The sequence below is a fragment of the Penicillium concentricum genome, assembly GCF_028827145.1.
Source record: "Penicillium concentricum strain IBT 3081 chromosome Unknown utg000002l_segment0_segment0, whole genome shotgun sequence".
Classification (NCBI taxonomy): domain Eukaryota; kingdom Fungi; phylum Ascomycota; class Eurotiomycetes; order Eurotiales; family Aspergillaceae; genus Penicillium; species Penicillium concentricum.
Window position 1 is genome coordinate 10,787,577 of NW_026622755.1, and position 22,805 is coordinate 10,810,381.

Below are 22,805 nucleotides of genomic sequence, written 5' to 3' on the forward strand. Positions count from 1 at the left end.
TTGTTTGATTCTAAATTGACTTGAAATATTAAACTAAATGCGTTTGACTCACGCAGGATACATCATTGACCCTGTGCTCACGGGCTTCAAGATACCCACCTGTTCCAGATCCTCGATGAGGTTGACCAGCATCAAATCACAGCCTCGGGCTGCAACAAAACTCATCGTAACAGGCATATACTCAGTTTGAAGCGAGATGGTAGAGTAATAGGGGATCTCTCCCACAGGAACTACCAGATCAGGGGTACCGGCCAAGACAGCCATCCGACCGTCCGAAAAGCCCATCGGAGGCCCAGAAGGTGCACTGTAGATGTGAGCAATAGATCAACTTGTCTCTTCAAGTAATTTTCACTCACGCAAAATAGGCGTTCCGATACTGTGTCTGACCCTTGCTGTAAGGATAGATGTAGATACCCTCAGAGCAAGTCTTTTCGTCTGCCTTTCCATATCCATCTGATTCCCACCAGTCTTTGAAAATTGTTTTGTTCCTGAAAGCTTCGTCGTATATGGCATCACCACCATTATTCTGGCCCCAGGCCCATCGCGACAAGGGACCTGGGTTCACAAATGGTCGGCGACCTTCGTGCTTTGCTGCGTAGTCGGCGTAAAACGGCAAAGAAAGAGAGCGGTATTGATCAACAGATACCAACGCAGCATAGGTCTAAGAATATCAGTGTCTGAATATGTCTTTCAACACTGCTGGAACTCACTGTATTTAGTAAGTCATTTATCTTCGAGGGTGTGTCGGAAGGGCGGCTTTTCTCCCAATGCGAAGCGATATCAATAAACTCCCTCTTGGTACCTAGGAAAGCTTCTACTTTCATAACTAATTCCTCAAGCAGTGCACCGGATGCTGTGTTGGACTTGGGGAAAGAAGAGTTCTGGTAGAACAACTTTTTCGGATACTCTCTATAGTCAGTGAAGTTCTGGTACCATGCATGCATAACCTTTGACCAGGTGGCAGCATCGCGAGCAAAAACGCCAGCTGTATCAAGTACGTGACAAAGTGGAATAACATTGTCAAGAGATACAGCCCCGGTAGAAGGGCGATTGGCAAAGAGTCCCTGCATTCCTCCTGGGCTGCGCATAGAGCCACCCGTGTCACTTCCAATGGAAATATCGAGCCAGTCGTAAGCCGCGATACCAGCACCAGGTCCTGAAGATGAACCACCCGGGGCTTGGTAGCCATCACCCTGAGACAACGGTTAGTGGAATCCCATCGATTTCGATGGTTGGACTAACTCGAGGGTTGAAAGGACAGTGGAAGTCGACCCAATCCGCCGTGGGATTATCTCCATTTGCAAATTGCACTGTGCCCATTTTCCCTACAATAATGGCACCCGCGTCTATGAGTCTTTGGAGTGCGGGGCCGGTGGTGTTGCGCGGAGGATATAAATCGTAAAAGGCCCGATTGCCACCGCCAGTCCGTAGTCCCTTCATATCAAAAATATCTTTCACTCCCACACGTAGCTGCATATTGTTAGTCAAAAAAAGAAAAAAAAGACATATCGGATTATCTTGCTATACGTACCCCTGCAAGTGGCTTCGCCGAGGTTGGCGTATAGTATAACTTAGATGGTACAGCAACGCTCTTCGTCATTGCGCCCTGGAACTGATCAGCAAAGGTTGTTGAAGATAGGTCACGATTTTACTCACCGATGAGGTTGCTGGCAAGGGCTTAAATCCTCCGGTGCCGTCGCCAAGGACAGCTTCAGTGAATGCGAGCTGATGATCGGCATAGAGACGGAAGGCCTGATAGATCTCGCCAGTCCGCGGCGAGTAAAAGTAGGGCCCATTTGGTATATCACGAAGCAACCTGGCAGATATGAAGTGCTTTACAGATCGATAACTGGAAGAGGTCATCGCATGTTTATTTCCAAGTCCCTTCAGAGCTTTTTGAACAGCAGGCTCGACCTGGCCCCGACCATGTCCATCATAGAAAAGGAAAACCGCTATTTGAAGTCAACAGATGGTCTTTGGCAGAAATATTGACTTGATTAACACCCACTTTCAAGAAATCCGGTCTGAAAAACATCATCGGTAGCCGAGTAGTTCGATATGGTTTCCTTTATAATGTTCGTGGTGAGCAGGGGTTCATCTGTCCGAATGACCGTCAGGGGAACGATTTCGTCCAATCGAGTCGAATCAGAATCCGAGATGACTATTTTCGAGACTGCATCCCCGCTATAGTAGTTGATGCCATTAACCGTAAACAGTTTGCCATTATCAACACTTGAAGTGGCAGAAATAGTCGAGACAGCCAGGAAGAGAAGAAGCGAAGTAGAGATACGCCAAAGGCCGGTACCAAGACCGTTAGGAGCCATGATGTGTTTTTCTGGCTGTCATCTTTGAGCAGATCGGAGCTTTAAATATGCCAGCCCATCTTACAATCTTCGAATGCTTTCACGTACAACCGGCTCGACCTTCCGAGAGCATTGGAATCACAGGCCTCATTAGTCCTGTAAACTTCAAATAGCGAGATAACAGGCATAACTTGCAGCCATTGGCCCTTCTGTTCATGTTTCATGATAGATAAGATATGACGATATCTGTTCTCCAACTCCTTGGCAATTATTTCTCGGTGTTTCAATCTCTTGGCAATGATTTCGGTGATTGCGGGATTTCTCGGTCTCAGGGGGGGGGACTTGGCGGTTGAATGCCTGAACGTCTAAATGCCTTAACTGGAAGTAGATGTTAGGGCTTGATAGAATTGAATATATATCACAGAAGTATGGCCTTGAATTAAATACAATGCTGACAGTTGGCGTGATGAGTCCATCCCTGATTGGCCCGCTTCACACACTAAGCCTACCCTAAGTATAAAAGGAGGGGGCGCAGTACTTTATTTTCTTTCCTCTTTTGTTTCTTGAAATAAAAAGAGCCCTATATCAAAATCACTCATGATAATGACCTCCACTGCAAACACAGTATACGTTGTGACAGGTGCAAACAGAGGCCTCGGTCTCGGACTGACCAAACGGCTACTAGAACGCCCTGACACCACCATCGTGGCCTCAGTGCGCAACCAGGACGCTGCCACAAGCCTCAGGTCAGACGTTGAAAGTGTTGTTATTGGCAAAAATAGTGCCCTCAACATCATCGAACTAGACTTTTCAACCGCGATATCCCCCGAAGAGATTGCACAGGCGTTCTCCACAGCAGCTAGTACAGTAACGCATATCGATGTGCTCATCTGCAATGCTGGATTCGCGACGTCCATGACTCCAGCTCTTCTAACATCGGCGGAAGACCTCCGTAAATCGTTCGAAGTCAACACCATCGCCCCGCTCCTCGTGTTCCAGGCCTTCTGGCCACTTATGCAGAGATCGGATTCTGCGCCCAAGCTCATGGTCATCTCCTCCTCTGTCGGTTCGATCGCTGCCCAAGAGCCTGTTCCCGGTGGGGCATATGGTCCTAGTAAAGCAGCCTTGAACTGGCTTACCAAGGCTCTTCATGTTGAAAATGAGAAAGATGACTTGGTTGCGTTTGCCATGCATCCTGGCTGGGTGCAGACACGCGCGGGGGATTTTGTTGCAAAAGAGTGGGGATATCCTAGTGGTCCACCGTTGACTGTTGAGGATAGCGTCAAGGGAATGCTTGATGTTATTGATAGTGCTACAAGGGAAAATGTGTCGGGAAAGTTCATATCGCTAACTGGAGATATTTTGTCGTGGTAGAGGTATTTAAATTACTATGGGGAAAATGACACAGTATCGCATCACAGTATTAAAACGTTATACTACACTTACGGGGCTTTTAGGGACCATCACGACAACCGGCCTAATTGAACGAATCTATACTGCGTAGAATCGTATAGGGGCATAAGGAAGCGAGGAAAGAACCCGCCGTGGGACTACGGTAGGTTTTGGGGTCCATCGCGCCAACCCATATACAAGCCCTTATAAGCATGAGATTATTTCACCATTTTAGATAGTTTTATGGACTCGAAATATGCCCTCCAAAGCAACAAGATCTAAATCGCTTGTATATCCAGTAGAGAAAGTCTAGCGCTATAAAAACCACTTTGTTATCATCTTTCTGTCGGTCTCTTTTTTAGCTCTTTTCCGGAGTATTTTGGAATGTAATTGCTAAGAATCCCCTGATATTTTTTAGTTCTGAACTAATAGAGAGAATTAGTGTGACATTAGTGTACCCAGATGTATAATCTACTTATATTACAAATATACTGCAGGCAAAATCTGACATGACGTACTGGCGGTTAGAGATCGTACATCAACTTCTTTCAAGTGCGCCAATATCGGGTTGCCCAACTGTGCTGCTTGACCTCCATAGTTTGCAGATAGATCAATTGACCACTGGTGTAGGCACGGAATCCTCGAGGCTTGCACCTTCCCCTTTGGCAATACCTGTCTGGTCACTAGGTTTAGGCACATTGTCATCGTACTTTGCGTCATTTCCACTGGCGATTCCGTTCTCTCCCACTGGAGGTATAGAATTCTCAAATGTTGAATTATCACCATTGGCAATTCCATTTTGGCCCGCGGGGATGGGAAGATTTTGATCGAAGTTTGCGCCATTCCCATCGGCGATTCCGTTTCCGCTCGCAGGAGGTGCAGTCTCTTGAAACTTTGCACCATTTCCTTTAGCGATTCCTCCAGAATTTAGGCCTTGATCTTCACCTGTTCCTGAATCTGATTCTGCACACCCGGAAGTACAAGAAGGCCCAGCAGGGCCCTGTTTTCCATCGGCACCAGCGGGACCCCTAACACCCTGGTCACCTTGCTTCCCTGGAGATCCTTGAGGCCCTGTAGACCCTTGAGGCCCTGTAGACCCTTGAGGCCCTGTAGACCCTTGAGGCCCTGTAGACCCTTGAGGCCCCGGAGATCCTTGAGGCCCCGGAGATCCTTGAGGCCCTTGAGGCCCTTGCTGTCCCTGGGGCCCTGGAGACCCCTGTGGCCCCTGTGGACCAGCAGGTCCCGGAGGACAAACAGTACAAGCCTGTGGCTGTACAGGTTGAGGCGGGGGAACTGGCTGTACAGGTTGAGGTGGAATGACTGGCTGAACAGGCCGAGGCGGAATGACTGGCTGTACAGGTTGAGGTGGAATGACTGGATGTACAGGTTGAGGCGGAATGACTGGCTGTACAGGTTGAGGTGGAATGACTGGATGTACAGGCTGAGGCGGAATGAATGGCTGTACAGGCTGAGGAGGAATGAATGGCTGTACAGGCTGAGGCTGAATATATTGTCCACCGGGAATAACCTGGGGTTGGTACGGCATATGCTGCTGCCCATGTCCAAATAGCTGGCCTTGGACGCCCATATTCAGCATACCCATGAATGGAGGTTGCTGGGGTGGGAGGAAGTTTGGCAGGCTAGGGCCGCCGTGTGAACACATGCATGGTCCACCTTGACCATATCCAAATTGAGGAAAGTGATTTTGCATACCACCCATTTGTTGCTGCATTGAGTTGAGGCATGGTTGTTGGGGTGGTTGAGATAGCGAGACGGGCGTACATAGTGTGTTAGAGGTGCAGATGTAGGCAACTTGGGCGAAGGAGAAATCAATGAATATGAGGAAAGCGATTGAATTCGTTGAAGTGTCTCTGATCTTCATTTCCTCGTTGATATGGCGAGTTAGATAATGGGGCAAATATGCTGGATTAGGGCTTGGTGAGTTGGTAGTGACAGGAATGAGGAGCTCAATAATCGCAGTTAATATCTATCCATCTAGAGTATGTAGCAGATAATTTGAACGAGTAATAATCCTATAATTCTAGCGGATGGTTACAAGCCGGAAGCGGGCATACGAAGGTTATGGGACCAGTTGTCAACGCGACGAGGGGGTTTTTTCCTTGTCCGGGAAGGCCAGATACCACCTTGTATGTAGGTCGCATAGAGCATCGGAACGTGGAGGTATTACAACGCTAGGGGCTGATAAAGACGGATTTAGTGAAAAAAAAAATTAAAGCAAAATATTCATAGTGGCATTCGTGAATGTAAGAAACTGCGTAGAAGTCCAATAGTACAATTCTTGCTCAGTTGCAAGAGCCTTAAGAACGCGACCCTAACTAGGGCTATGTAAGACATAACCATACTTGTCCTGTACAGGAATGACAGGCAGCTGCATAGTCTTTTCGTCAATTAGGTTGAAGAACAACTTGTTGGCATAGTCCTTGTATTTATTGACTCGCTCCAACTCCTCAGGCCCGACACCATGAGGAAAAATGAAGATCTGTGCATGAGGACCTGTTTCAAGTCAGATAGAGCAGTTGAATATGAAGAAAAGGGTTTGCATACGTGGATCTTTGGAGTTCTCTCTGCTCTTTTTGTAATACTCCTGATAGTCTTGCATCACCTGGCCGAAATATGCATGGGCAGTGAATGCATTCTCAAAGACCAGAACCCATTTGGGACGAACCTTCTGCCCGATACTCTGCATGCCATATGCATAGAATACATTGAGTCGACCTGCTATCAAGTCTTCTTCCGCCTTTTGCTTTGTATTCTTGTCGTTCTTTTGATTATCCTTGATTTTTTGCTTTTCATCCTCAACTGTACTATTGTTCTCTTTGGCACGCCTTGCGGCCAGAACGTCGATCTTTGCTTCGCCCTGCTGGCCTCCTACACCAACGAGTTTCTGTTTGCAGTCATTTAATTAGCTTTCCTTTATCGAGAGTTTTGAGTCATATAGTGATGCATCTCTCGGTATAGCGTACCTTTTGATTGTCTAGGTCAAGATTGAGAATTTGATCAATACCAAGACCCTGAACTGTCTCTCCCAAACCCCCTACCGGAGTGGTTAATACGTCTTTTATCTACCCCTCGGTATAGGGATGGAAGAGCTCACCTTTCCCACCAACTCCCGGTACAGTATTACCAAGTCCTCCACCAGCTGCGCCGCCTGCTAAGCCGTCCGTTGACGGAATATCCAGGCCTAGCACTACTCCAGATAGATGTGATATGAGAAGACCAAGGGCCGCCAGTTTTAGGCTGGAAAGAACAGGCATTTTGCCCTATAAATGGCTCTTTTTTTTCGTGTTATAAAAGGCAAGATCCCGGGGGGAGCTCGAAATATCTGCGTGTCGGCAGCCTTAGGATAACAATTGGCTTATGATAAGAAGAAATTACAGCGGCAAGTAAATGCTGATGCGCGTAAGCCTACTTACTGCCTACCCACAGACTCACACTGTAGATTTCATGGATGAATCATAGAAGATAACCAGATGGGTCACGTCATGCAACTATGTGAACCTTGGGAATTTGACAAGACGGCAAATTTGCTTGATGTACTATTGCCTTCCCATGTTAATTGAATATTACTGAAGGTAAGTTAGCCGATAGGTCTGGTAGAAGTTGTGAAGAGGCGTAGCTGAGAGTCCTAAAACGTCCTTCCCACTTCCACACCACCTTGCATCCGTCATTCTGGGTCTGCTTTTGACAGGACCGGCCGTTTTATGGAAGAGTCATAGAATTGTGTGAATCGATGTCGAGATAGGGTCTTGGACCGAGCTGAAAGTCATACTTAATCCTGGGCCCGTGCGCAGCCCTTGATGATAGGGATGGAATGCAAAGGTACAACCTAGAACGTAGGGAGCGAAAGCGGGTGTGGCACCTTCTGACAGCTTCTGACAGCTTGTAATATCCCGTCTAGGCCTGATTAGTTAAAATTTGGAAACGGATATGTCGGATACTTACGTGGGTTCAAGAAAGGTAAAGTATAAATCAGCGCATTTATGTCAATAGACAACTTTTCTTTCCTCAGCCACAAGGGTATCCCTATCACTTCATCTGCCTATCACTTCCCGTGCAGAAATGCAGGCCAATTTCCTTCTACTATGGGCTTTTATTTCTAATCTGCATAGTGCCACTGCGCAATTCTACCCGGGATGCTTTGCTCCCCCTTGCTACCCACCAGGGTACGCCTCTTACTGCAGTGTTGTTCCCCATACACCGTTCTGCCTTAGTCCTGGGAATATGGGGGGCCCACTTCCTCCTCCTGGATGGAATGGGAATGGAATGGGCCACCAAGAACATCATAATCAGCATCTTTATCCTCATCATCAAGTACGGCCACCGCCTCCTCCGCCGCCTGGATATCAACCTCCTTATCATGTGCAACAACCCTATTATCCACCACCACCACCACCACCACCACCACCACCACCACCTCCGCCGCCGCCTGGATACCAGCATCCTTATCCTATGCCTTATCCTTATCCTATGCCTCATCCTTATCCCCATTACCCACAACCACCCCGCGAGCCAGATCGTCCGCCAGCTCCTAAACCTGATCCATGCCCCGTCAGTCCCGAGTGTAAGAGAGGGGACAAGGGCGAGAAAGGAGAAAAGGGAGAAAAGGGGGATAGAGGTGAAAAAGGGGAATGTGACTGTAAGATAGACAAATGAGGGATTGTGGAAAGCACTTAGGGCTACATATGTAATCTCAATGATGTTGCATCAGATGATCACATATTCACTCTTTAGACGTGAGAGAACACCAAGTGCTCTCAATAGAATGTTGGGGAACTGAGGAATGCCAGTTTGATATTGGGTAATTATCTTAACAAAAACGGTCTTCATCTCTTTACACTAGCATGGTCACAACTGTATGATGTCCGCTATGCATAATCTCTGCCAAATTTACTATGGCCTGTGGGCGAGGCTATGCACTCCGTTTGCAGATTGACCCCGTAAAGTGCCTTTTCAGTTGCCATGACGCTGATATCACTATGAGGAGTGGATAATTTCATAGAAGCACTTTTGGTAGCGGTGGGGTCAGGCTAAGCATTTATACGACCGTACTTGTATGGTCAATTATAGGATAATGTTCCCTAGGAAATACAAGGCTTCCTAGCCATAGTACAAGTGAATTTATTCCCTCACTATATTAACAGTACTTCAAACTTCCACCGAAGAAGCTGGGTATAGGGACATTACATACAGAACAGAAAGTCTTGATTAGTGCTTCTATAGTGTCATGAAACGTTTGGATAGGCATGGCATGCCATGCTGTATTGTGTACGGAGTAGTGGCATAAAAATGGCAACTGGAATGGGGTGCCTACAAATGCAAATGCAAATGCAGATATGCCAACATTGAGTTACATTAATATTTCCCAATCTGGCAGTAGGTGTCACAGCATTCTTCGGTATGCGTTCATCCGGCCTGGGCAATGCTTAGAACATTTCTGGCAAATCACCCCAGACTATCAACTAAGGGCCATTGAAAATGAATTTCAGACGCTGAAGCTTAAAGCATTGTTTACGAGAGGGTCTCTATGGGTGGACATAGCTACCTGCATCACTGACAGTAATCGTCATTGAGTCGCTGAGGATGCGGAACTAGGCTCTGAGTATAAGTTCTATTAACGTTTAATTCCGGCCATAATATAGCATTATTCGGTACATGCTTTTACACAGGGCTGGAATGCAAAGGTGGCACAATTCTTCAAGACATTTCTAGCGGAGTGACTGCATCAGAATTCCTACACCATATGTTAAAAGTATTTGTCCAACTAAAGAGTGTATTCTGGACATGTTCGAGTTGTATGCCTATTTAGATTGGAAAATTAGATCTAGTGTATTCTCAATCTTCTCTAGAGACAGAAGGACATGGCTTATACCAATACCAAGTATTTTCAAAGCCAATTATCCCCTATTTATGGCACGAGCAACCCAATAAATCCTACTCTCTCCTTTATCGTTTTCAAACCCTGACTCCTGTTTGTCAGAAACCGAACACTTCTGCGTAGGCCCTGTTGGTGCAATAACTCTGCAGTTTGGCTCTGAGGAGCATAGTGCAAGACATTCAAAAAGATTTTTCTCCGCACTCATTGTTTTCACGGGGTCTTTGAGCGTATTCCTCTTGCTTGTGCAGAAGATCTCATATTTGACGCCACCCATATCCAATGTTGATCCATGGATATCTGGACATTCACTCTCTCGGGCCTTCTTGATGTTTGGTGGAATGTCTTTCGACGGTCGAGCCTGCATTGCGACAGCAACTATTCCGTCAGGTGATGGGGCTGTTTCGACATCACGCTTGGGGTTCCATGTGACGATGGAACTGCCGCTAGCGCCAACTGCTTCACAGCCGGGCAGGGTTGAGCAAATGACCATAGCCTCTTCAAGACGATGCGTGTTGAATACGCTGTACTTTTCCCCGGCAATGACTCGCCGACAGGTGATCTTGTATGTTACGCCTCCAACATTGACTTCTTTGCCATCGGTATTTGACTTGGGCTGGCAAAGCCGAAGGGCTTCGAGCTCCGAGAGTGACGAGCCTTGTTGAGTTGTGCTATTAGCAGGACGTTGGTTGTCACTATTGCCGCCCTTGTCATCTTTGTCACCCTTATTGCCCTTGTCACCCTGGTCACCCTTGTCACCCTTGTCACCCTGGTCACCCTTGTCACCCTGGTCACCCTTGTCACCCTGGTCACCCTTGTTGCCTTTGTCGCCCTGGTCACCCTTGTCGCCCTGGTCACCCTTGTCGCCTTGGTCACCCTTGTCGCCCTGGTCACCCTTGTCGCCCTGGTCACCCTTGTCACCTTGGTCGCCCTTGTCACCTCTGTCGCCTTTGTCGCCCTTGCCACCTTTTTCGCTCTTATCGCTCTTGTCGCCCTTGTCACCCTTGTCACCCTTGTCACCCTTGTCACCCTTGTCACCCTTGTCACCTTGGTCACCCTTGTCACCTTGGTCGCCCTTGTCACCACTGTCGCCTTTGGCGCCATTATCTCCCTTTGGTCCTGATTCACCTTGTTTCCCTTCTGGACCCTGTTCACCTCTCGGCCCCAAATCACCTCTGTCCCCCTTAGGCCCAGGAGGACATTTCTTGCAATTGTCATTTGGTGGTCGAGGCCAATTGGGATTTGGCTGGGGATACCCTTGTCCTTGCTGTGCAAGGAAATGAAGCCATGAATCGTAGTGGCTCCCATCGGGGTATCCCGATCCTAGATGATTGAGTTAGTACCCTGCACCTGGTGGTGGATGGAGAAGGACTCTTAGTACCATATGGAGGTTCAAACCCGGGAGGATAAAATGGAGGCCTTAGACCAGGAGGGCCAAATCCATTCCCAGGCCCTGATGGTGGATAGGGATGGTAGCCAGATTGAGGAGGGTTCCGATAGCCGGGTGGATAATGGTAAGAAGGTTTCTCTGGCCCAGGATAGTACGGTGGATATATTTGATTCCCGCATGGCTGAAATTCAGTGCCACCACCATATGGATAGTGTGGACAGTATGCAGCACCACCGTTGCTTGGATGACAGGCGTTACCTGCACATATCTGAGTATGGATGGAAATGAATGATATTAAGATCAACAGGGATTTCATGGCTCGATAGATGTGGTTTGGGGGAGAAAGAAAAAAGACAAATCAAATCAAAGATCAACAATTGGGGAAGCACTATGGTTAAGAGAAATAACAACAGGACCCTAAAACAGCCACTCGTAATTAGTCAAGGTCTAAAGGACTGATTCTCACGGTAGGCGCAGAATGTGTCACTAGGAAGGTTGGTCATGATTCATCGAGTCTTGTTAGAAGCTGCAAACAATATCTTTATATCTTGAAGTTCTGCCAAAAGCTGATTGTGTCTGATTGGATCCTTTCATCCCACTCAATGAAACCATACAGGTTTGAAGAAGCTCTTAACTTTGTCCCAGAAAAGGCTGAACATTTCCTTATGACATTGGCGCTTCACACTCGCTATACCTACTTTGCTTCTGCATTCATACCATGGGTGAATATCCAAATAGAGGTTCTAGAGCTTAGGCATGTTGCCACTATACCCTGAATCTAATCTGTTTGATATTTCCACTAGGACTACGACAGAATATTTAAACCCTTCGTCTTTCTAGGATAGACGGGTAGATCACTCTAGCAGCTGATCAGGTTACCAACTCCTTCGTCCAACAAATCCTCCCCTAAAGTGGTCATTACGTCAATATGCCTCAACTATCTCTATATCTCAACTTCCTCCTAGCCTTTTTCCTCGTTCATCCTGTCCATAGTGCTCCCCCAAACCCGATGCCACCCCTTTCGGGCCTCCAAAGCCTCTTCAGCCCATGCCATGATTCTCCCATGCCACCAATCCAACCACAAAAGGACGAGCTAGGCCTCTTCTATGGAAAATGCTACCGAATCGAAAACAACATGAAGCAGAAGCTAGGCTATCAACAAGGCGCATACTACAAGTATGACGCAAATGATAACCGGCGCCCATTCCGCGTCTGCCGCTCCCCCCGGGGATCTTGCAAGCGTGAGCAAGACGACCAAAACGTATCCAAGAACGACCGCTTTTTCCTCTGGGATGGGCATGGTTCGGCTTGGTCCAAGGGTCCCACCTGGATCGGTTTCACTGGAGTGTTTTTGTATCCAAACATTCACCGCGACATCGAGAAGTTTATTGCGCCGTTCAAGGCGCATCAGAGTTGTGATCGCGATGATTCTATTGAGGGGGATGATTTGGATGAGCAGAAGAAGAAGTGTTCGCTTTGTGTCAATTTGAAGAACAGCTACAATAACTACAATGGGCTGGCGACATACCCAACCGGGTATGTTTACCAGACCTCGAACCCGGCCGATTGTGTTTATTGGGTGTTTAAAGAGGTGGATTGTCCGGATGATGATTATATGGAGGACGAGGAACTGTGAAGGAATTTAGGTCCTATGTGTGGGAATGGCTTTTGAAGGAGATAGGTTCAGGTGAACCTCGTTCACCTTGGTGATTATATGACTTTTTCTGGTTAAAGGCCGTCTGATTAGTAGTGATTTCAAAAAAGGAGCTTCTCTTCTGTGTTAAACCTTTAGTATATAATATGAATAAATGAATTAAGTCGATTATGTTTACCATGACCCTTCTCAATTAAGCGATTTGCAGACTATACCTATATTATCCTCGTAGTATCACGGAATAAATAGCTAATAGATCATCCACTTACGGGATTAGGTTTATCTTAGGTAGCCTCTATATTTAGGTTGTAAGGTAAGCATATCTGGTTTATTAAACCTATGGGTCTACTGAGCACTACCCAAGTGCTGTACCTAACCATCCCCGGGTACAGCAAGTTTTTTATGTCAATCGCGCCAACCGGGTTTTTCGCTGGCAGAAAGTCAACCAGCTGCCATTACGTTTATTCATATATATTGTCTCTTAAGTACAGTGAAAACTCGTATTCAAGGTGCACCCACTAAAAATATTAGGGGATAGTTAGCGGTTATACTCTCAAAGACCCTAGAACAGACCGACAGAATGATGATAACAAATAGTAGCGCTTAACTTTCTCTACGGGATGTACGACCGATTCAGATATAGTATTTTGGAGTAGGGCATATATCGGGTACATGAAACTATTTGAAAGCTGAGAAATAACCTCATGCTTATAAGGGGTTAGCGCAATGGGCCCTAAAACCTGCCGTACCCTAAGTGCCCAGGTGCCCAGGTGGGCATTATTTGAACATTACTAAGCCCGCGGGCATACAACCGGCTTATTAAGCAAAGTAAGTGGCCCCCCCCCCCGGGGCCTTACCCCTAACCTTATAATCAGTCCGCAAGACCCTAATAAAGCGGCACGGAAAATCGCGACCTAAAATTCGGTATATACACATATAGACATTATATATGAGTGTTTTCATTCTTTCAAGATAATATACCCCAGACCAACACCGAGACATTATAGCTTGATCCATCTTCCCATCCACCGCTGGTTAAGTTCTTTCGCCTCATCCACCAAACCCAACTCCAACAACAGCTGAACTGACCCACGAATAGAAGAATGCAACGAAGAGCTAACCCAAGCCTGCGTTGGTGCAGTGTGTTCTCCAATAAAGATGGTGTTATGCTCCGTCTGATGATAAGCCGGAATGTATAGTTCATGCTGTGCAACATCTGGCCGACACCAAGAAGTCGCAGTATGTTCATCCTGGAGCCAGCAGAGACGTTCATAATCTCCCGTGTAGAGGTCGCGTGCTTGTTCGCCATGCAGACTGACAATAGAATCCAGTACCGTCTGGACGTGCTCTTCGTCGGAGAAACTCACAAATCGGTCGCTCCAATCGCCGCCTCGGTAGTGCATGATTAGACCCGGGCGAGACTCGTTGAGTCCGTAGACTGGGTAGTAGAGTGCACCGACTGATTCACTTGATGGCTTGGAGTAACCGCCGAAAATTGGTCGGTCGCCCTTTTCCCAGAATCGCTCGGAGAATAGTAGGGCTACTTTGCATGCGGACTTGAATCGTAGACCGGCTTCGCTGATCGCGCGGTCTAGGACTGAGGAGAATTTGGGCAGATTCATGAAGCGGGTCATGGTGAATGGCGCTGCCATGATTGTGTAGTCGTACTCTTTAGATTCGAAGGTGCGATTCGAGACATTGGGGTACCATGACAGTCGAGTGCGGGTGTGACCATCACTTCCCTCGACTGGCTCCAGTTTCCGGATTTTGCGATTGAGAGTAAGTCTGTCGCGAACGTGAGGAAGAAAAGCATCGGACATGCGGTTAAATCCTCCATCGATGCAGAGCCATTCTGTTTCGCCCATACTGTCCTTGCTTCCATCTAGGCCGAGGTTGGAGTTATGATGCAGCTCATCCCAGAACACATCGTAGTCGGATGATGTCCAGAACTCGTCGGTGATGTTCTGACTGGCTTTGAAGACATGTCGCATCATTGCCTGTTCACTCCAGTCATCGAGCCCCTGGTCCATGGCGGTCTTGTGGGCTCTCCAGATATCCTTCTGAAGAGATTTGAGAGTCTTTTCGTCTTTTAGGATTTTGTCCATGTGGTTCTCAGTGTTGGTGTATTCGGCACTTGTCATTGATGAGGGCTCCTTCAGGCTTGGATCCTCCTCGATTTCAGCGCGCGTTGGGATGCTTCCATCTGGATGCCGGCGAGTGTCCCGAGCATACAACTCATTGGGACTGTGTTGGATCCAGGGGATAAAATTAATCTTCCATTGCGAGTCATTCCTGTTCATGTTGTTCAAGATCTTGGCCATTTGGAAAGTCAACTGATGATCAGAATACAAGAGTGTCTCATTGTCGTCTTTGTAAGTGACAGAGTATGGAAGTCGCATCGGTCCCATCTCAGCCCATTCTTGAGTATCGGCGACATATTTTGTGCGAAATCTGCCACCAACGCGGTCGCTGGCTTCGATGATCTCCCAATTATGTACACCGACGCTGTCTAGCATCAACCCCGTTGCAAGCCCGGAGATCCCGCCTCCAACAATTGCGATCGAGGTATTCTTTGGCGAGTTTTTTGAAGCGACCCCTCCGTTAATTTCCACTTTGTCTTTGATTTTGGCCACTCCGTCGAACCATGCTCCCTGCGCATCAAAGTCCTTCAGCAATGGGATGTTGGTGTCTGCTGCAGATCGTTTCTTGGGCTTCTTTTGCAAGGAGATAGGGTTGCTTTTGCCCAAGACCTTTTGCGTCTCATTTGGGTTGTTGACCCCATATACGTAAACACAGTGGTGCGCTAGAGCATTCTCTGGAACCGCCCAAGCCAGTCTCTGGGGAGGATGACCGTGGATTGAAAATTGTCCGATAATCTGCCCCTTCGTCGACAAATCCTCGCTATCACAGGGCGCGTAGACTGATTTGATCAAATTTGGCGGTTGACTAAACCAGTCGAGATAAATATTGGCCAGTTCACCACCTCGGACTGTTTTGGAGGTTGTCACTTTGACCGTTTCTGGCTGGATGACTCCAAGTCCGGGCAAAGCCTGGGCGACCAGTGTCACCACTGCGAGAGATGATTTGCTGAGCATTGGGAGTGTGACTGAGCTCAGCATCTGGCATGGCTTGCAGCTTTTATGTTCACACACTCGTTAGGGCATCCGTTTCGAGGCTGAGGACCTTCTGCGGCGCCAAGAAAGGCACGAGAATGCGATCGACCATATCCGCTGCAATTATTTGAGCTCATTTGGCCTAGCTCGCCCGAAAAAGTGGGCATATTCTCCATATCTCATTTCTGGAGAGTACCGCATGGAAGCCTGTGCGGACCTTGTGGCTGATCAGCAATTTCAGACCTCGACTTCTGCAAAGAAGATCGTGATCAGTAGTCATAAGGTCTTGCCCGATGATCTGAATAAGTTCTCAAACTTGATGATCATAGCTTCTGCAGGGCTAGTCGTAATCCGGTCGCTAGGTTGATTCGGTCGGGATATAGTGATTGACTGCCACAGCATAAGTATGCCTTCCCATAGCCCTTGATTGAACTCGGGGTTGTGGTCTATGCTAATTACGACGGTGAATCCCCAGTCGCCTGTCCACCAAAAGGTTATGACAGGTATCGCCCACTCTGAACCCTGCCAGGTTGTTTTGCCTGTATCTCCGAAGAGTGGACAATCTTGGTACGGAGGACCCTCTCGAAGGACGTGATCATGTACTGGATTGGCTGGGCATCGCTGGCCAGACCAAGCAGGTCTGCAAGGATGCGGCATGTCATGCCTTTTAAGGAACGTGAAATCTCTTTGATGATAATCAATGTATGAAAACCCCCCGTATTTGCCAGATCAACGGTTATGAACATCTGTAGTGTATCTAGGGCTGCTCAATGGGTGTCGCCCACCAGCTTTATTATCACTGACCGTGTAGCGCAACACCCGACGTGTGGGGAGTCTGAATCGTCCGACAGAATCAAAGTGAAGAGAAAGTTCATCTCTGACAATCGAAGTTAGTCTTGGTAAGTTTGCATAAACTTCTGTGTGCTCAGTCTCACCTTGTTGTAGGTAGAACATGTGTCAGCATACTCGGGCGGCTATCATCATAGCTGAGAGGTGTTGATGTGCTAGAGTGTGCTGGTGAGTTGTGTAGTTGTGACAAACAAAAGAAAGAGAGGAATGAAGGGCAAGAGAAGGTGACATCCCAAGAGCACTCTAAAGGAAGGAGCAGACTTTGCTTTTTTGCCCTTTTAGATCTATTTATAGCCCTGGAGATCTATATAGGTTACAGCACCAGAATGCACGGCAAATGAGTATGACCATTTTCGAATATATCATGCTATGAGCTATCTTATATTGTGAGTGGATTTTCCTTTCCTAGAATTGACAGGAAATTTACATTATGACTACTAAGATGGAAACATAAACAGATTTCTCCAAGGTAAGAATACCTCTTATTTACACCAATTGGCCTAAGCTATTATACATAGACACGTGGAAATTGGGAACTCATGCTGTGATATTCTGATCTGGATAGATGTCAGGTGTTGTAGCACCAGCACTGATAATCCTACATCATAGACATGGAGGAAATGTCATTGTTTAGCTCACCGATTCGCTGGCTGTGCTGCTCGGCAACTCATCCTTAGACCTTCCGAGTGATGCTGAACAGTTGCAGATATATTGCTGCCTTTTCCGTTTGCTGCAGTCTACTTGGAAAAGCCTAGGGGGTCCCTGCAACTGGAGCTGACAAAAAATGAATAAGCTAAGCCTGCCCTGCTTACGACGGATTGATAATACCGCCCATGGCGGCGCAATCAATCTGACCATAGTAGTACCAAACTGGATTTGTGTCATTGAGAGTAAACAACTCTTTGTTGTAATACTTACTGATCTCTCCATAATTAGGGCAAACCCACTAGAAAAGAGCCAATCATAGGATAGTAGGGGTTACAAAGATAGGCTTGAGACATTGAGTGACTCTGCAGGTTGAAATGAAGCTCGAGCTTTTCTCCCGCGGGGACACAATGATGAAGCTGTCTTCGGTAGTTTAGTTGTGATACTGGCATCGTCAGTGTTTCCATACAGACGTTGATGAATGGAAGCCCCAAAAGCAAAAACAACACAACTTATTCATTGCGGAGGATGTCTGTATTTAACATATTGAGTCACAGGAATGTCATAGAACTGTCTTCTTTTCTATATGATATTCCTGACCTATAGACATAGACATAACCTTGAAACTATGCATAACCCTATTTCCCCATAATCTGCATCGGTTTACGACAAAAGGTTAGGTAGCACATAGCACACCGCAATTATATAGACTTTGCCCTCGGAATGACATCCAATGTAGATTGACCACTTATATTTCCCCCAAAGAAGAACTCATTTGGATTGCGATAACCTTGATATTTGATGCGATCGGCAATTCCAGATGCTGACATGGGTCTGACATGGTGAGCCCTGGGGGTGCAGTAGCCTCGTATTACCCTCTGACTTGAGATAGCTCGAGACATAGAACGAGATAGTCAGTTTAAGCTACTCGAATAGGCATCTTCTAAGGTAACATTTCAACTCCTTGACAGGTATTGCGAATGTCTGTGGAAAATTGACAAGCCACAAAGACTCTTGGATCTGATGTGGCCCAATTGGGATGTCAACCGTGCAACAAAGAGCTGGAAGATATTTATTGAGATGATTCCCTTTCTGAGACCAGGTAGTCAATCTCGATTTTTGCAATGGTTCGGCATATTTTTTCTTGGCTCTGGGCTATTCCTGCCCTAGCCCAAGTTCAAAGCTTTCATCCTCAAGACCACGATGAGATCACTTATAGCTTCAATGTCCCCGATACTACTGCCAAATCGGGCTCGGGCCCCATTTACTTCCAGATGAATTCGACTCGTCAAGTGCAATGGTTTGCCATGGGCCAGGGAAGACAAATGGCAGGGGCTAATATGTTTGTGGTGTACACATCTGGCAACAATGTTACCGTTTCTCCGCGGTCGGGAGTTGGGGAAATTCAACCGTTGTATAACAAAGACGCCCAGATTGCAATTCTCAATGGCAGCGGTGTGCACCGCGGAGTCATCACTGCCAATGTCCAATGCGATACCTGCCTGAAATGGAATGGGGGAACAGAGAACGTGAACAGCTCCTCAAGTCCGTGGATTTGGGCTATTAAATACGGAGAGTCCCTAAATTCAGTCAATGTGTCTGAGGATATCACCCATCATGATGACCACGGTGTTATGCTCATCGACCTGCAAGGAGCGACGGGCGGCAGCTCAGTGAACCCTTTCGCCCAAATGGACCGAGTCTCCATCTCCCCCAGTGAAGAAGATCCGGAATATGCGGCTTTCCGAAACACAGTCAGAAGGAAAAAGACAGCTCATGCTGTGCTCATGGTTTTAGCTTTTGTGGTCATGTTCCCTTTCTTCGCACTCGGACTGCATGTTTTCCCATCGAAATGGACGGTGAACATTCATGGAACGTTTCAACTCCTCACTTTGGGCGTGGCAATTGCAGGCCTTGGAGTTGGTGTTTCCATGGCACGGCAGATTGAACTGATCGATTCTTACCATACCATCCTCGGAATGATCATTGTCGCATCTCTTGCTCTGTTTCAACCTGCCATGGGCATGTTGCAGCACATATTCTTCCGGAAGACGGGTAGAAAAGGACCTTTTGCTTATATGCACCGCTGGTTTGGACGGTTCATGATAATCTTGGGTATTATCAATGTTGGGCTTGGATTCAAGCTTGCGCATGGACCTCGTGGGGCGGTCATTGTAACTTGTGTTGTTGCTGGTATTATTGCGATAGTTTATATTGTGATAGTCAGTTGGATTGGAAGACCGAGAGGCAATTAGTAAATTTATGGAGAAGTTAAGAGAGAGAGATCGGGAGTTCCGATCGAAAATTATCCACCGCAGATCCGAGGTTGATTTCCCCGATGACATCATAGCCCCTGGTCTTTCTTTTCCTCAAATCAACTGGATCTTCTTCTTCTCCTAAGCCTTTCCCTCTCCTTAAATGACGTCCGGATATTTCATGTGATTGGATCCTTCTTGTCTTTCATTTAAATCTCGTTGGCTTTGGTTTTTTTGGACTTTCCTTGGTTTCTTCTGGTTTTGCGACAGCTGCTATACTACCCCTAAACAGAACCATCATGCCATTACATACAGTCGCACTAGGTGTGGCATTAACTCCCACTGTCCTTCATACCCTCATCAGTCATGTAAGTCCTTGTGGCAAGATATAGTTAGGGTTGTTTAGCTGATGCCGCATCTATAGTACTTGAATCGCAAATCGCTACATAACAAACCCACCGTTCATGTTACCTACGATGAGGGTATTCAGATTGTTCGTCAATTCTTATTCTATGCATCCAAACATCCCGTCGAAGACCTCCAGGCATTCACTCGTCAATGGGTACCAAGCCCACATTGGGTGAGAACCGAGATCATCACAATCCCCGACGAGTTCCTGTCCTCTGCTGCGCATGCTGTCACAAAGCAGCTGGGCCCCAAGGGTGTCATACGAGTGGGAGGAAAGAAATGGTGGCAATGGCGCGGGCCGTCCGAAGAGTTGAGGGGAGAGTGGATTGAGATGCGGAACCACTACAATCAAACGGAGGGGGCCGGCAGGCATTGTAATCGTGTGATGCTCTATATCCATGGTGGGGCCTATTTCTTCGGAAGTGTGGACACCCATCGGTATATGATGCAGCGACATGCGCGCAAGCTGAAGGGTCGTGTATTTGCACCCGAGTATCGACTGTCACCGCAGTTCCCTTTTCCATGTGGCTTGCATGATTGCATGGCGGCTTACCTCTGGCTGCTCAAGTCCCACGAACCAAAAGAAATCATTCTTGCTGGTGATTCTGCGGGTGGGGGCATGGCTCTATCAATGCTGGTCATCATGAGAGACCAAGGTATTCCCTTACCCGCGGGCGCCATCTTGATTTCACCCTGGGTTGATTTGACACACTCGTTCCCGAGTATTGTTGAAGACAACCCAGGCGATTATATTCCTGCTTATGGCTTCCGGCATAAACCTTCGGCCGCTTGGCCTCCTCCCAATGCCGATGATATTCTGGAAATCAAAAAATTATCGCGTCAACCAAGAGTGACTGCCGAGGAAGTTGAAAAAGTAATTCCCCAACCGAACAGCACTGCTGAAGAGACTGCCATCCGTGGTTATACTGTCCACGAGAACACATCAACCCCAGTCGAACCTGCCTACCCTGGCCTGCAGCAAACTCCGAGTCCTGCTACTTTGCATGCTGAACCCGATAATATTCACGTTGTTTTGGACGGGAAGACAGTCGAACTCAAGGACCAGATCCAGTTGTACACGACGAACCAACTCATGTCGCACCCTCTTGTTTCGCCAGTACTCCAACCCTCTCTGGGTGGCCTGCCACCTCTACACGTATTGAGCGGCGGGGGTGAGACGCTTCGTGACGAGCAATTCTACATGGCCCACAAAGCAGCCAATCCGACAGCATACCCACCCAGTGACGCATATCTGGATGAGAACGATCCGACTCGGGAGATCTTGAACAAGTACGAACCAACTTATGTGCAATTTCAGGTCTGGGATGACTTATGCCATGTCGCTCCCACTCTGAGCTTCACGCGACCCGCTAAGTACATGTTCCGTTCGATTGCTCAGTTTGGCTCTTGGGCACTGGCTCGTGCACAGAATGGCGAGGTTGAAATCGAGGATGATAGTGCTCTTTCGGCCGTATCATCGAGCAGCTCAGAAGATGAAGACATCCCGGGGCCTCAAACCGCGCTGAACAATCCGCCTGGCGGACCTGGGCCTTCGTCTGTCGGCAAGGCCGGGGATCCTCTTCCAGCCTTCCATGAACACATGATACGTCAAAGAATTGATAAACGAGGGCATGTCTTCCAGCTAGATCCTCCCTCTTCCTACCCAGTGCTAGATATCCCCCCTGCCGAAATAGGGGCAGTTAACCCCGTGCTCATCCGAATGTGGTTGGATGCAAAGAAGGAATGGGATATCAGATTTGCGAAGGAGAAGCTTCGGGTACAGACTCGACGCCTGAAAGAGCTGGCGCATGGCTTCCAAGACTTTGATGGCGAATGTCCTCCCCCAAGCTCTTTGGCTGCCCGGCGAGCTGCTCCTGGCGTACTACCAAAACGACATGCCAAGAAGAACTACGGCATGATGATGTGGAGCGGTTGGGGGAGCAGGCATGACGAGCGCAGAATCGAAATAGAGAAGCGGGCCGAGGAATCGGGCAAACGATCCACCCGTGTCAGCACTGATGCTGGGCAGGCTGGAGCATGGTCTAGCACTCCGGCGACGAATCCCCAAACTGAGAAAGCATTGGACAAAGACCTTACCGACAACAAATCGCAGTCCAACGGCTACACAGAAGTCAGTTGGGATGAAAAGGAACATCCCAATAACGGTGACTCTTCTAATGGACGCATGTCCACAGATCACGAAACTGGCTCTCGACCTCTCTCGGAGAAAAGCGCTGGACCAATCCTTATATTGCCCGGGGTGAACAACAACAAATTCACCGATGAGAACGCCAGCACGAGGGGCCTCTTCCACGCAGCAGGAACTCTCCCGATGAAATCCGATCTCTCATTGGCTCACAGCAGGTACCGGCCAACATCCGCTGCAGGATCAGGCACTGGCCGAAGCGAAATGATGTCGGACACTGGCAGTACCATTGGCGGCGACAAGGACTACTCCGCATTCATGAACATGGCCTCCGATAATGCTAGCAGCCGCGCTGTGATGGGCGCGCGAGGTGTTATTCCCCCAATGATGGCTGGCGAGAATGGCCGAAGTGAGATGATGTCGGACACTGGCAGTACCGTTGGCGGCGACAAGGACTCCGTCACCTACATGAACATGGCATCTGATAACGCTAGCAGCCGAGCTGTGATGGGCGCGCGGGGTGTGATTTCCCCAATGATAGCTGGCGATAATGGCCGTCGCTCTACAGATACTCTATCTGTGTTCTCCGCAACTGGTCGGGACTCCATGTCGCATCGCCCTGAAACGCTGGACAAGGAGGTTTACAAAACTGCCGAGTAAGCCTTGTAGAACTGCTAACATATCCTACTATCTGTGTCATTTTGAACTGTCGTTTTGAATCTTTTCTTTCGATTTCTGGCCCTTTTGTTGAAGCTCG

General features: G+C 47.8%; 9 protein-coding genes across 9 annotated transcripts; 4 read left to right on the forward strand and 5 right to left on the reverse strand.

The window, feature by feature from the left end:
* Positions 1–48: 48 nt before the first annotated feature.
* N7517_007821 (uncharacterized protein) lies at positions 49–2,324 on the reverse strand (the record flags this gene model as incomplete). Its single annotated transcript, XM_056725551.1, has 7 exons — positions 49–304; positions 357–661; positions 711–1,193; positions 1,243–1,470; positions 1,532–1,606; positions 1,657–1,952; positions 2,009–2,324. 7 exons carry the CDS (start codon positions 2,322–2,324, stop codon positions 49–51), a joined length of 1,959 nt encoding a protein of 652 aa, XP_056581801.1.
* Positions 2,325–2,906: 582 nt separating this feature from the next.
* On the forward strand, positions 2,907–3,677 carry N7517_007822 (SDR family oxidoreductase; the record flags this gene model as incomplete). The annotated part of the gene is made up of 1 exon (XM_056725552.1): positions 2,907–3,677. One exon carries the CDS (start codon positions 2,907–2,909, stop codon positions 3,675–3,677), a length of 771 nt encoding a protein of 256 aa, XP_056581802.1.
* Positions 3,678–4,305: 628 nt separating this feature from the next.
* N7517_007823 (uncharacterized protein) lies at positions 4,306–5,479 on the reverse strand (the record flags this gene model as incomplete). Its single annotated transcript, XM_056725553.1, has 4 exons — positions 4,306–4,613; positions 4,667–5,123; positions 5,188–5,335; positions 5,409–5,479. The coding sequence occupies 4 exons, from the start codon at positions 5,477–5,479 to the stop codon at positions 4,306–4,308; spliced, it is 984 nt and encodes a 327-aa protein (XP_056581803.1).
* A 548-nt stretch (positions 5,480–6,027) lies between these two features.
* On the reverse strand, positions 6,028–6,970 carry N7517_007824 (uncharacterized protein; the record flags this gene model as incomplete). Its single annotated transcript, XM_056725554.1, has 4 exons — positions 6,028–6,209; positions 6,261–6,600; positions 6,680–6,750; positions 6,811–6,970. 4 exons carry the CDS (start codon positions 6,968–6,970, stop codon positions 6,028–6,030), a joined length of 753 nt encoding a protein of 250 aa, XP_056581804.1.
* A 998-nt stretch (positions 6,971–7,968) lies between these two features.
* Positions 7,969–9,308, forward strand: N7517_007825 (uncharacterized protein; the record flags this gene model as incomplete). The annotated part of the gene is made up of 2 exons (XM_056725555.1): positions 7,969–8,277; positions 9,255–9,308. 2 exons carry the CDS (start codon positions 7,969–7,971, stop codon positions 9,306–9,308), a joined length of 363 nt encoding a protein of 120 aa, XP_056581805.1.
* A 302-nt stretch (positions 9,309–9,610) lies between these two features.
* N7517_007826 (uncharacterized protein) lies at positions 9,611–11,698 on the reverse strand (the record flags this gene model as incomplete). The annotated part of the gene is made up of 2 exons (XM_056725556.1): positions 9,611–10,735; positions 11,696–11,698. 2 exons carry the CDS (start codon positions 11,696–11,698, stop codon positions 9,611–9,613), a joined length of 1,128 nt encoding a protein of 375 aa, XP_056581806.1.
* Positions 11,699–11,987: 289 nt separating this feature from the next.
* On the forward strand, positions 11,988–12,614 carry N7517_007827 (uncharacterized protein; the record flags this gene model as incomplete). The annotated part of the gene is made up of 1 exon (XM_056725557.1): positions 11,988–12,614. The coding sequence occupies one exon, from the start codon at positions 11,988–11,990 to the stop codon at positions 12,612–12,614; it is 627 nt and encodes a 208-aa protein (XP_056581807.1).
* A 1,019-nt stretch (positions 12,615–13,633) lies between these two features.
* Positions 13,634–15,727, reverse strand: N7517_007828 (flavin monoamine oxidase family protein; the record flags this gene model as incomplete). The annotated part of the gene is made up of 1 exon (XM_056725558.1): positions 13,634–15,727. The coding sequence occupies one exon, from the start codon at positions 15,725–15,727 to the stop codon at positions 13,634–13,636; it is 2,094 nt and encodes a 697-aa protein (XP_056581808.1).
* A 2,636-nt stretch (positions 15,728–18,363) lies between these two features.
* N7517_007829 (uncharacterized protein) lies at positions 18,364–22,708 on the forward strand (the record flags this gene model as incomplete). The annotated part of the gene is made up of 3 exons (XM_056725559.1): positions 18,364–19,465; positions 19,810–19,862; positions 19,919–22,708. The coding sequence occupies 3 exons, from the start codon at positions 18,364–18,366 to the stop codon at positions 22,706–22,708; spliced, it is 3,945 nt and encodes a 1,314-aa protein (XP_056581809.1).
* Positions 22,709–22,805: the final 97 nt, after the last annotated feature.